This window comes from Mauremys mutica, chromosome 7 (assembly GCF_020497125.1).
Source record: "Mauremys mutica isolate MM-2020 ecotype Southern chromosome 7, ASM2049712v1, whole genome shotgun sequence".
NCBI lineage: Eukaryota > Metazoa > Chordata > Testudines > Geoemydidae > Mauremys > Mauremys mutica.
Genome location: NC_059078.1, coordinates 87,721,060 through 87,734,380, shown reverse-complemented (window position 1 = coordinate 87,734,380; position 13,321 = coordinate 87,721,060). Strand labels below are relative to the sequence as shown.

Genomic DNA, 13,321 nt, shown 5'->3' with positions numbered 1-13,321 from the left:
GGAAAAATGAGGAGTCAGTGCTCCAGAAGGGGCCATGAGGACCACAGCCACCCCATCCTGAGCAAAGAACCATTAAACTTTAACCAGGACCATGCAGTTGGTGGTAACAGCCCAGCCATTAACTATGGGAAAGCAAGGCCTAAAGAATCCACTCCCAGCTGAGGCTTGTTGTTTCACATCTTTTGGTGCTGCAATGAAATGACTGGAAGCCTCACGTCCCTGCTCAGGCAGGGACAACCTATTAGATTTGTGGCAGTGAAAGGAGGAGGGTGGAGGTTAATAACACCCGCTTTTCCTTCCCCTGAATTGTGGGCTGACTGGGGGCTGGAGCATGCCGCTGCTTGATGGTAATAAAGATTGCTAGTAGTTATTTCTTCCTTCTCTTCCCTGGCCCCTTCCCTCGCTCACTTTAAGTCGTAGAGAAATAAGAGGCACATTACAAGGGCAGGACGCCTGGCTTGAGCTGCCACTTTGTGTATTCTGTCTCTTCACTACTGGCTGCAAGCAACAGCTGAAATGGAGAGAGAGAGGGAGCTGTCTACCTGGGAGCTGGGCTGATGGTTTATTTTCTCTTCCCTTCTCCATTTTCAGAGGAAAGAGAAGAGCAGTCTCTTAGGGCAAAGCTCAGCCCTGGTGTAAGCAGGTACAGACATGTCATCGGAGCTGTGCTTTGCTGACGCCATGGCTGCTGGTGTCCCTCACACTGGGGTGGTCTCTGGTGAAGAGTTAGTTTGCTGGGTTTAGTGCTGTGCAGATATTTATGTAAATGAACCAAATGTATGAGAGAACAGGCCGGGAGGGGTGAGGGAATGTAGCTGAAGGGTGAGCATTGCCAGACTCTGGGTGCCGGTGATACTTGATGGGGAAACGGCTCTTTGCCCCTTCACATGTGAATGATGTGCACAAGCTTTGTATAAGGAGTAGAGAATTGGCTGCTTTCCCATTGTCCCGTCCTCAGCAGATACCGGGATTGGATCCGGATGGGGGCTGGACATGCAGGAATCTTTTGCCTCTTTCTCCATGCTGCCTGGTGACAATAGTTGCTTGGAACTCACTGGTATTTCCATGGGGCAGGTTATTCCATATAAGACTAGTGTGGATAAGAAAGAGGGTTGTGAGATAATATGCTGCTGTCCACATCCCCAACATCAGGAGCCTCTCCTTTTCCCCTCACAGAAACAAAGGAAGGCTGGCCACCTCAGCAATATAGCTACGGGCTGGTTCACGGAAATGAAAGGGGATTTAGGAAATCATGTGATCAAATGATTAGAACAAAAGACAAGGATAGAGATGGTCCTGTGTTCAAATCGCAGCTGAGCTGCCAGCTCTCTACGTGACCCCACTGGGCACGTCACTCAGATTCCCTCCTTGTGCTATATAACTGGGGTGAGAAGCCTTCCGGAAAATGCTGCCTCTAGATGGAGCTTCCTGAAGGACATATTTCTTACACCCCAATATTGTGGACTTGTGCATTAGGCACTATTGGAATTCCGTAAGTACATTAGAAAGGGGAGCATGCGTTCTGGACTGTAAGTAGGGCTGTGGTTTTGTCACAGGAGGTTCTAGGATTCACAGACTCTGACTTTCTGGTTTTGTGGGCTCTTCTTGCTGCTGAACCCCATGCAGGGGGCTGATGGGCTGTCTGTGCTCTGCTCCTGGGCAGGGATAGTACAGATCATTTTGCAGATAATCAAGGATGAGTCAAATCTGCGTTTTTTTTTATCCACTTTTGCCATGACTCATCTGTAATTCCCCCTCCCCCCCCCCACAAAAATCCTCTCTGATGACCCAAAGCCCCAATTATAATCAACAGAGAAGCAAAGTGTCTACTGCGGTAGGGAAAATGTCTGGATTTTGTTTTGGTTAATGATGAGCCCTCTCACGCATACCAGAAGGATTTGCATGTTTTTCTGTAGTATGGAAGAGTGCCTGCCGTCTTACCTAGCCTGGGTTCTGGGACAAAGCAATCACATGGCAGTGCCACAACAGAACATAGAGATGTTTGCATTTGGGGTGTTGCCTTGGCATACGGTGATGTGATGTAGCAGCATCCTGTCATGACACTATGTCTCCATGTGAAGATGAAAAGTCTCCAAGTTGTGATGTCACAGCCCCACTGCACTTGAAGTCAATTCATGCCTCTCTGTTCACTGTTTGAGGTGGGTTTATATGACATGGGGCAGGTGGTAAGCATCAGAATGCTCCCATGAATTTTGGGTGGGAGGTGATGCTATATGTAAGGTCATGAGGAAAGAATGTTGTAAACCAGAAGGCGAAGGTCCCTTTCCTTCTGCAAGTCAGTGCCCTGCTTGGAGGAAGTTCATGCTTGTACAGCTTGTAAATTGCAGTGCTGTTAGCCCATGGCATAGGGTTTTAAATCTGACTTGAAAAAAAAAAAGTGAAATAAAAAACTAACTGGCGCGCATGCAGCGGAGAGAAACTTAATCGGTAGCTTCAGGCCTGCATTACAACTCTGGCCAGGGATAATATATCTTTAAGTACTTGTAATCCTTTGAAATTCCCTTCAGCCATGCCTGGGAGAAGACTGGAGATTACCGGGAGGGCTAGGGTGGGGGAGAACTCTGCCAGACGCACTTTAAGAGACTAATGGATTTCTAATGTTTACATTCGATATATACAAACCTACTTTATAAATGATCCTGGCATTAGAGTTGTAAAACAAAGTCATAAAAACGGCCTGCAGCTCAGGCAAAGAGCATAAATGGCTCTTTCCGCAGGCAGATGTGGGGGAAGCAGAGAATGTCGCAGAGCACGTCGCAATCAATATTTATGTGTGTATCTGCATTTCTGCTGTACAGGAAGGAGGTGGAGCATATCCACGATATAAGCCGCGAGCCATTATGGTGGGGCACTGGGATTACTTTTTTAGTTTGGATGAATGTTGGGTCTCAGGAAAATGAGAGACAGGAAATGCTGTGAGTAGAACCACTCAGGTGCTGTGCAAGCTTGTCCCACAATGCTCTTACAGTACGCCTCCGCTTGACCTTCAGTCTCCTTTTCCGGTCCCCAGGTGGTCCAGTGTTGGTCCAGCTCCACCAGTGCGCCTCATTCCTGACCTGTAACACACCCAGTCACTCCAGTCTCTTGCTTCTCCTAGGAAGTGGCTGCTAGTGGGCAGGGGCGGCTCCAGGCACCAGCACGCCAAGCGTGTGCCTGGGATGGCAAGCCACGGGGGGCGCTCTGCTGGTCGCCGCGAGGGCAGCAGGCAGGTTGCCTTCAGCGGCATGCCTGTGGAGGGTCCGCTGGTCCCGTGGCTTCGGCGGACCTCCCACAGGCGTGCCACCGAATCTGCGGGACCGGGGACCTCCCGCAGGCAAGCCGCCGAAGGCAGCCTGCCTGCTGTGCTTGGGGTGGCAAAATACCTAGAACCGCCCCTGCTAGTGGGGATGAATTGAGATACCAGCAGCTGTCCTGTAGAGACTTCATTGAGGATACCAAATTCATTACACGTTAGGTCTCTATGAGTGAACAGTCAGTGCATCCATCCTGGGATCAACCACTTCTTTGAGGATACATGAGGTAGCAGAGGAGACAGGGAGTCTGGAGATCTGGGTTTTCTATTTCTCCCTGTCCACAAGCCAACTGCTCTGACACCATGGCCAAGTCACTCTCCCATTGTATTCCTCAATTTCCCCATCTGTGTAAGGGGGGATAACAAGAAGTTATCATTGCAGAGATAGACACTTTGTTAATTTTTAGTAAGACAGTTTGGAATCCTGGTAGGAAAGTGCTGTCGGAATGCAAAATATTATTTTAAGAGAGGTTTTCACACTTCATTGGCTGATGCTGGAAACAGATACCCTTACTACTCAGCCTCTTTTGCCAGAAAATCTAGATTTGTGGAATCAAAGAAGTTACATTATTTTGCCAAAAAGCCTGGTGGTTGAACAATGGGTAAGACAGGTGTGACTCCCTGTGATCCAGGAGCTCGTAGTGTGTATGAAAGGTGTCCGTTTAAGAGGACGTGATGTAATGCTACAGCAGCCAATGTACTGCCACCCTAGAGGTATAGGAGGAAGAAATAACTAGAGGCAATGGAGGCTGAACGCTTAGGCCTGGCAGAGCCTTGTATGAACTCATCGGTGACAATGGCACCTAAATACAGGTGTGGTGACACAGTGATACGTAATGGCATTTTTGCAGCATTCATTGGCTTTTTACACATGTGCATGTGGTTAAGAACGTGTTGATTTATGGCACATACTGGAAGCACCCAGGAGTTACTGGGAATTCAGTCATGAGTAACCTGGCACTTCCCATCTCTTTGTATCAGCTGCTCTTACCTGCTGCTTTGCAGTGCTGCACCTGACCATTCCTCTCTGAATCAGCAATGCTCAGCCAAATGCAGGGTAGAAGCCTCTCCGGCACTGTGCTAATCCATCCACCCACCCTGTTGCTTGTAGCCATATTATCTTTTTCCGTGAGTCTCATCAGGCCAGATTAGAGACACAGAATGTGGTCAGGCCAGTGTCTAGATGGGAGATCTCCAAGAAACATGCAGGTTCTGCAGTAGATAGTGTTGGCGATTCAGCGAGAAATTGATGCTCCTCCCTCTGGGATGGTGCTGAATCAATACCACAGCATGGCACTAGGTGTGCTGCGGTTTTCAGATGTGAGGTAAAATAGAGGTCTTGACCTCCTCTTCAGCTGTTAAGGATTCCACCTCACAAAGTCTCATGGTCAGATTGTGAGGACGTACAGTGCCTTATGAATTTTATACTCAAAGCCAGGCTCACAGACCTGCTTTTCTCTGTAAACCAGTAACTGTGTGTTCCCAGCGGCACCTGGTCTGGAGAGCATTGAATATGGTGACTAGGGAGGGTGATTACAGTCAAGTAAATGGTTTGTAACATGGTCATTTATTTTTTTTACCTTGAAGCATGTATCTTAGGTGCAGCGTATGTTCCATTTCACCTGGTTCCTGTTGCTCTAATGCACTTCAAAAATTCAAGTGACACTTTTTGCGATATGAACAGTTTTAGCCTTGGTCTCTCGGCTAAAATTTCAACTCTAATAGGATCTGCTGTTGTGTTGTGTTGCTGTGTAATAGTTGTTTTGCTCAGAGGTAGCAGCATTTCAGTGATGTGAGGAATAAGATGATGTCTTCCTGATGAAAGGTGAAGTCTTCTCCTGTACTGCTCTTTTCTGTCCATCTGTATCAGCTGGTCTCTACCCACTGAGGGCAGAAGCCATTTTGGTCTTGCTCCTGTCCTTTGTGCTCCATAGTTGGCCAGAACCTTGCTATGCCTATCAATTGTGTTTGGTGTTGTTCGCAAAAGACCGTGGTCTAATGCATGGGTCGGCAACCTTTCAGAAGTGCTGTGCCGAGTCTTCATTTATTCACTCCGAACTAAGGTTTTGCGTGCCAGTAATACATTTGAACGTTTTTAGAAGGTCTCTTTCTATAAGTCTGTAACATATAACTAAACTATTGTTGTATGTCAAGTAAAGTCAAGTTTTAAAAATGTTTAAGAAGCTTCATTTAAAATTAAATTAAAAAATGCAGAGCCCTCCGGACCGGTGGCCTGGACCTGGGCAGCGTGAGTGCCACTGAAAATCAGCTCGCGTGCCGCCTTCGGCATGTGTGCCATAGGTTGCCTACCCCTGGTCTAATGTCCGGCCCAGCAGTAAAATCCAGGTACTCCATTGAGAACATCACCTGTAACATTATCATGGTCAGCAGTTTTGACTGTGAGTCTTCCCGTACCCATTTCCCCCAGTTCTGATAGGCTCTCCTGACCCCCTTGCTCCTTATCTTTGTAACTGATGGGATGCTTATGTCACCCCCTGTGCTGGTTGTCCTCTCAGGTATCCTGCTGAGCTTTGTACTAATGTCTTCTTTTTAAAGGCCAAAACAGAAAGCTGTGAAAATGCTTGTTCTTTAGTCACCACTCCCCACTGTTTATCTGTGGGATCTACACTGAAGCACACTTATTCATTAAATCCTTCAATCCTCAAGTATTTGAATGTTCATTGCACTGTGTTCAGTTCTTCACAAAAACATAATGCTCTCCTGCCCGTTTCTTCCCCTCCTACCCTGTGATGGCTTGGAGCACCAGCCAGCAGCCTGGTGTTTGAGTTGGGCAGCAACTCACAATAGCTCTCCAGGAGGGCATTGTACATCCTAATTATTCTGTGTCCCAGTGCAATTGGTAGGGTGCTGAGAAAATTACAGACCTGCAAATGAAATCAGAGAGGGAATGGCTGGTGGCAGCAGCAGAGAGGGGAAGAGCCCGAAAGAGAGAGAGAGAGAAGCTAGCCTGGAGTTTAATTCATTGTTTCCAAAAGAGCAGTTAATGGATTATGACAAATTTCTTACTGTTCTCCCTTAGTGTTGTGTTAAAATGGAAATGGAAGGTCAATTTTCCTAAATGGATTTTAAATGACTGACCTCCACTCAGGAGGCAACTTGGTCATTTTGCTTTCTTGGTCTGCTTCGCTTTTGTTTTCTTTTTACTTCCTGTAACACTTCCAGTGTTCTGTGGCCCTCTTTTATACCATAGCTTTTTGCTACGGGTGCCTGGGAAGTGGGCTCACTTCAGCATTGCCAGCTCTCAAGATTTTATCACCAATCTGTCAACCTTTACTGTGAAGCCCTAGTGCCTGGAGCTGAGAATCTCCACTTCCACTTCCCAGTTGAAAAAGGATAAGCTGATAGCCCTCAGGGTTGCAGAGAAAAGCCTGAAACCTTGACCTGAGAGTTACCGAAAGGCTCTGAAACCAAAAAGTCAAATAAAACAACCTTCACATTTTAAAAAATCATGATTTTTAAAGGGCCTGATTTTGTGATTTGTGAATGCGAGGGGTTTAGTGATTCTTAGTTTACATTTTAGGGCTCACGATGGTGATGAAGAGGACAGCATGCGTTAGAGCTGGACATAGGGCACGCAGGCAACTCTGCTCAAGCATCTCAAGCCCGACCTGCTCCGTCCTATGCTGTTTCCTGGGCACATACAGCTCTGCTGTGGTAGCTCAGTGCTCACCTACATCACCTCTGTTCTGTGTCACTACTTGGCCTTGCCTGAACATGAGCTACCAATTGTCCCTTTGTGTCAACTTTTGGTATATGTGCATAAATATTGTCTAAGATCAAACCTGACAAACTCACTACACTTGTGACCAAAATTGCACACCTGAACTCCGGTTTCTAGAGAGGAGACTAGTACATTAAATCCTTGCTCCACTGTCAAGTGCGCTAGGATCTTGCTTTCTTTATAGCTCTTAATTCCTAAAGCAAATGGCCTGGCTGGAAGGGAAGTAGTCACGTTTATGTGCCAGGGAGATTGTGAGTGTGGTGTCCAAGTCCATTACCAATTCAATGGTTTTAGTCATGGGAAAAAAAAGTCACTGGTACTTTGGATTATATTTGCAGCTGCTGCAAAACCTCTGTTGTTGATCATTCATGAAATATTGTGATCTCTGTGTTGGAGTGTATAATCTTCTGAGAGGGATGAGCAGGGCATGGGCAGGGGTAGTGGAATGTGAGTGTTACGCAAAAGAAGCGGGAGAGTTGGCTGCTGTGGGGACCACTGGAATCCAAAAAAGAGCTGTGCCTAAAACCTGAAAAGACAGGTCTGTGAGATTTATGTTGCGGTCATGGTCAGCTTTCCCAATGCAAGCCCTGCTGGGGTTTTGTTTGGATCATACCAATGCATTCCTTTAGGCTGTGGGATCGGAGGCCCTGGGGCAGTGCCAGACCCTCTGCTCATTCTCACAGAAGGGAACCTGTGAAAAGAGCTGACATGGAGCAGGAGACTGGGAGGAAGATAGTGTGAACAGCCTCCTTTCCATTTCAGTGGCTTGATTTTCTTTAGCCCCTTTGGTTCTGATCCATGACTTGTAGGTACCTACTCCAAGCACCCCCCTTCAGAGTAGCCTCAAGTGCCTCGTGTCCTGATAATGCATTCACATTGCTGTGTGGGCAATGATGAGGTAGCTCTGACATGAAGTGCCCGTCCCAACTCCTGGATTTATTGTGTGTTTTCCCTATTGTAAGTACCTCCACCCAGCAAGAATTGCAGGATTAGTGTGACTTTGGAGTGCTAGGGTGCCAGTGACACACTATGGATGCCCTGGGTCTGGTTAGCAGCAGCACGGCTGTGGGTCAGAGGCACTTGGCTGAGTCATATGTTGCTCATGGCTCCAGTGAAGAGTGAAAGAGCAGGCTTCTGTTGGAGCACAGAACATGTCAGAAGTACATTTAATTTATAATCTAGTGACGAATGTTCCCTGGATTCTTAATATTTGTTTTTTCTTCTCTGAGGGCCTCCAATCTCTTTCATAACCCGAGAGATATTCCCCATCCCCTTCCCTTAAGGTCTCACATTGTAGCAGCCTTGCTCCCAGGGCCGGCTCTAGACCCCAGCGCGCGAAGTGCGCGCGTGGGGCGGCATTTTGCCGGCAGGGCGGCAGGCGGCTCCGGTGGACCTTCCGCAGTCATGCCTGCGGGAGGTCCACCGGAGCCGCGGGACAGCGGACCTCCCGCAGGCATGACTGCGGAGGGTGCGCTGGTCCTGCGGCTCGGGTGGACCTCCCGCAGGCATGCCTGCGGAAGCTCCACCGGAGTCGCAGGACCAGCGGACCCTCCGCAGGCACGTCTGCAAGAGGACACCAGGAGCCGCGGGACCGGCGCCCGGCAGCGCGCCCTCCGCGGTGTGCCGCCCTGCTTGGGGCGGCCAAATTCTTAGAGCCGCCTCTGCTTGCTCCCAGGGGCTGAGGTCAATATATACAACTGCTCCTGAGCCGGTAAATGCCCCTCTGTGTATTAGCCAGAGGACATCACTGTAGAGTGATTTAAAGGGCTTCCTTCCTTTACAGGTACTGGCCCTCTTTAGGGCTCACAACCTTGAACTGGTCCAGGAGCGAGGCACCCAAACTTGGGTCTCCTTTGTTGTCTCAAGGCTAGTAGGCTGGCCTCTGGATTCTGTTTCCACCATTTGTATGTGACACACTGAACGTTACTGAGAGCTGCCCTTGTTGTCAGCAGTGAAAACGAGCACCTCCCCACTCACATCATTGCAGGTGAAGGTGTCTGAGAGAGAAGAAAGGAAAAGGCTGCCACAGAGCAGAGAAGCATGAGGGATAAACAGGGGAAGGACAAAATCTGGAAGAAAATAATCATTTTCAGGCATCTAAGAGGATATGGCAAACTGTGTGGAGTGGAAGTAATGGTAGCGAAGTAGCTGGCTGTGATATTTTACATAAGAACGGCCACACTGGGTCAGACTAATAGTCCGTCTAGCCCACTGTGTTCTGACAGTGATTGGTGCCAGGTACTTCAGAGGGAATGAACAGAAGAGGGCAGTTATCAAGGGATCCATCCCCTGTTTTCACTTCTGGTAGTCAGAGGCACCCAGATCATGAGGTTGCATCCCTGACCATCTTGGCTAATAGCCACTATGAACTTATTTAACTCTTTTTAAAAACCACTTATACTTTTGGCTTCACAACATCCCCCGGCAATGAATTCCACAGGTTGACTGTGCATTATGTGAAGAAGTACTTCCTTATGTTTGTTTTAAACCTGTTGCTTATTAATTTCCTTGGGTGACCCTTGGTTCTTTTGTTATGTGAAGGGGCAAATAACACTTCCTTATTTACTTGTGCCAAACCATTCGGATTTTATAGACCTCCATCATAACCCCCCTTAGTCATCTTTTTTCTAAGCCAAGGCGTCCCAGTCTTTTTAATCTCTTATATGGAAGCTGATCCAAACCCCTAATCATTTTTGTTGCCCTTCTCTGTATATTTTCCAGTTCTAATAAACCCTTTTTTGAGATGGGGTGACGAGAACTGCATGTGGTATTCAAGATGTGGGCATACCATGGATCATAATGTGTGGCATTATGATATTTTCTGTCTTATTATCGATCCGTGTCCTAATGGTTCCTATCATTCGGTTAGTGTTTTTTGTTTGTTTTGTTTTACTGCTGCTGCACAATGAGTGGATGTTTTCAGAGAACTATCCACAATGACTCCAAAATCTTTCATGAGTGGAAACAGCTAATTTAGACCTCATCATTTTGTGTGTATAGTTGAGATTATGTTTTCCAATATGCATTACTTTGCATTTATCAACATTGAATTTTATCTGCCATTTTCTTGCCCAATCGCCTACTTTAGTGAGATCCTTTTGTAACTCTTCCCAGTCTGTTTTGGGCTTAACTATCTTAAGTAATTTTGTATCATCTGCAAACTTTGCCACCTTGCTGTTTGCCCATTTTTCCAGATCATTTATGAATATGTTGAATAGCACTGATCCTACTACAGATCCTTGGGGGATCCCACCATTTGCCCCTCACATTGTGAAAAATGACAATATATTCCTACCCTTTGTTTCCTATCTTTTAATTTGTTACTGATCCATGAGAGGACCTTCCCTCTTATCCTATGACTGCTTACTTTGCTTAAGAGCCTTTGGTGTGGAACCTTATCAAAGACTTTCTGAAAGTCCACAGGATCACCCTTGCCTTATCCACATGCTTGTTGACACCTTTAAAGAGTTCAAATAGATTGGTGAGGCATGATTTCCCTTTACAAAAGGCGTGTTGACTCTTCCCCAACATATTGTGTGCATGCATGTGTCTGATAATTCTTAAATAAAGAGCTCATTGGTTTAGACTCTGGTTACACTAGTGGAAGCATTTGTGGAGCATGCTCTGTAGGAGTAACTGTTTTCCTGACTCTCTTTCTTTCCTTTCAGGAATTGAGTACGGGGATGTGCTTCCAGATTCCTTCCCGTCAGCCCCTGCAGAGACCCTCCCCCATTTCCTACTGGAGCCACAAGATGCGTATATTGTAAAGAACAAACCTGTGGAGCTGATCTGCAGAGCCAACCCAGCCACTCAGATTTACTTCAAGTGCAATGGCGAGTGGGTCAATCAGAATGACCATCTCACTAAGGAGAGCCTGGATGAGGTGACTGGTAAGAAACCATTGCAGACCCAACTCTCTTTTTACCCCGTTCCTCACCCCCCCTTCTCTTTCTTTGCTGACTTTCTCTCTCCTCTGCCACTTCATCTGTCTACTCCCTCTCTCTTTTTAAGGCTCCGTAGTGTGCAACACAGTGGTATTTAAAGCACATTACTTTGCAGGCATGCTTGAAAAGGAGGAATAACTGGATCCCTTTCCACTTTGGATGAGGAACAGTATTACTGCCTCCTTTCAGCATCACCTGACAGGATGGGTCCCCTTTAAAAGTGTTTTGTAAGCCCCTTCTCTGGTTCCACAGTCAGATTTTGCAAGTTCAGGGAAGACCTTCCCACCGCGTAAGAATGAATTTCCTTTCCCTTCTTCTTGCCTACCCCATCCATACATTGGTAGACTGATATAATGTCTCCCTAGTACGCCTTGTTTGGTCAAGCTATGTGCATTTTACTTTGTCTAATTTTCTTTCAGACCACTGATGATTTTTGTTAGTCTTTAGTAAAGTCTGAGACTGAAGTGTCCATGTGTGAATGCAATATTGGAGAAGCATTCACACCAGAGCCAAAGAGAACAGGAGTGTGATCACCCTTCTCTGTGCTGTGAAGTGTCCGCATGTGCCACCCAAAATCGAACGGATCTTTTCTGCTGCCAGATCCTCCTGCAAGCTCATGGCTAATTTGTTGTATACTGTTGCCCAGAAGTCTGTCTCAGAATTTAACACTTTCTAGTTTTCTTCCTCCCATTGTATATCTGTGTTTGAGATTATTTCCCCTCAGATATATTAGCTTGTGTTTTGCCAATTCATTTGATCATTTCCTGTCCATGTGTCCAAACTGTCTAGGTCACTTTTATGTGATTTCTCTGTCCTCACTGCTTTTCACAGCTCCTCTCAATTTCTGTATTATCTGTGACTTATCTGTGACAGTAGAAGAGCTGTCCCTCCAACTTTGTCGATAAGGATATTAAATAAGACTGGACCTATCAAACTCCCTTGCGGTACCCCACTGAGAAGCAATTTATCAACATGTTAAAACAGTTGCTTCTTGGAACAGCTAGTTCTAGAGAACACAAAAGGAGACAGTGTTCCCAACTTAGTCGTATGTAACCCACAGGAGTTCAGTCAAGAAGTAGCTATAGTTGAGCCACTTAATAATAGTGACCACAATGTAATTAAGTTCAATACCCTTGTGGGAGGAATCATACCAGCATGGCATTTTTTAGATGAAAATTGTTCCTCTCCAAGCTACAAAACAGTGCTGATAAAGGAGAACTATTAGATATAATTTAGTTGGACTTTCAGAAAGCACTTCACAGGAGGTGGTTGAGAAAACTAAGTAGTCGGGGTAAGGCATAAAGTACTGACATGGATTAGAAAGTGGCTGAGGCAGAAAACCAAGAGCAGGAATAAATGGTCAGTTTTTAGCACGGCAAAAGGTGAACAGTGGCGTGCCCCAAGGATCCCTACTCGGACCTGTTCTGTTTGATCAGAGAAGGTTGGAAGATTTTTGGTTGGGATTTTTCAAGGAACCTCAGGAAGACCTGCAATACCCATTCAGTTTCAATGGGATTTAGGTGCCTAACTCCCGTAGTCTCTTTTGAAAATTTTAGCCTGTGGCAAAATGCTTTTCTGATTAAAAAAAAGTGGTGCAAAATTCTCAGCAAAAATGTTACAAATGGTTCATCTTTCTTTGTCCAGCTCTATTTAAGGTCTGTCCTAGGTACTTGTATCACCCCATTTCTATGGTCGCTGAGCACCACACAGTCTTTCATATGTTTATCCCCTAAAGTAGGGAAGTGCTATTAACCCCATTTGATAGATGGGGAAGTGAGATACTAAGGGACTTACCTTAAGTCCCAGAGAGTCTATGGCAGAGCAGGGAATTGAACCGTGGTCTCCCAAGTCCCAGCCTAATGCTCTAACCACCAGACATTCCTTCCTCTCTAATTGAACATATTCACTAATTGTCTGGAACAGGCTGAACAAGTAGGTGGCAAACTTTGCAGATGACACAACTTTATTTGTGATAGTCAATCTAGAGAGCTCTGAGGAACTTCAGAAGGACCTAACAAAGTTGAGTGAATGGATGGCATAATGTCAGATGAAATTCACTGTTGACAAAGACTCGTTGGAAGCAACAACGTGAATTACTGACACAATTTTGCTGAGTTCTAAATTAAATGGAATCACACAGGAAAAAGAGCTAGGGGTCAGCTCATTGAAAAGCTTTGTTCCGTGTGCAGTGGCAACCAAAAAAGCAAACAGGATGCTTAGAGAATAGGATATAAAAGAATATTGAGGCTTTTATAATGCCATTATATAAATCCTTGTATCACCCTCACCTGGAATACTCTATTCAGTTTTGCCAACCCTATA

The 13,321-nt window shown here is 46.1% G+C and overlaps 1 protein-coding gene across 5 annotated transcripts in view; it reads left to right on the top strand.

The window, feature by feature from the left end:
• The window catches only part of UNC5B (unc-5 netrin receptor B), a 153,788-nt gene that overhangs the window by 101,294 nt on the left and 39,173 nt on the right, over positions 1-13,321 (top strand). For all 5 annotated transcript variants that reach the window (XM_045025153.1, XM_045025154.1, XM_045025152.1 and 2 more), the window contains exon 2: positions 10,724-10,945. In XM_045025153.1, the coding sequence (XP_044881088.1) occupies positions 10,724-10,945 (222 nt within the window). The remainder of the gene's footprint in view (positions 1-10,723; positions 10,946-13,321) is intronic.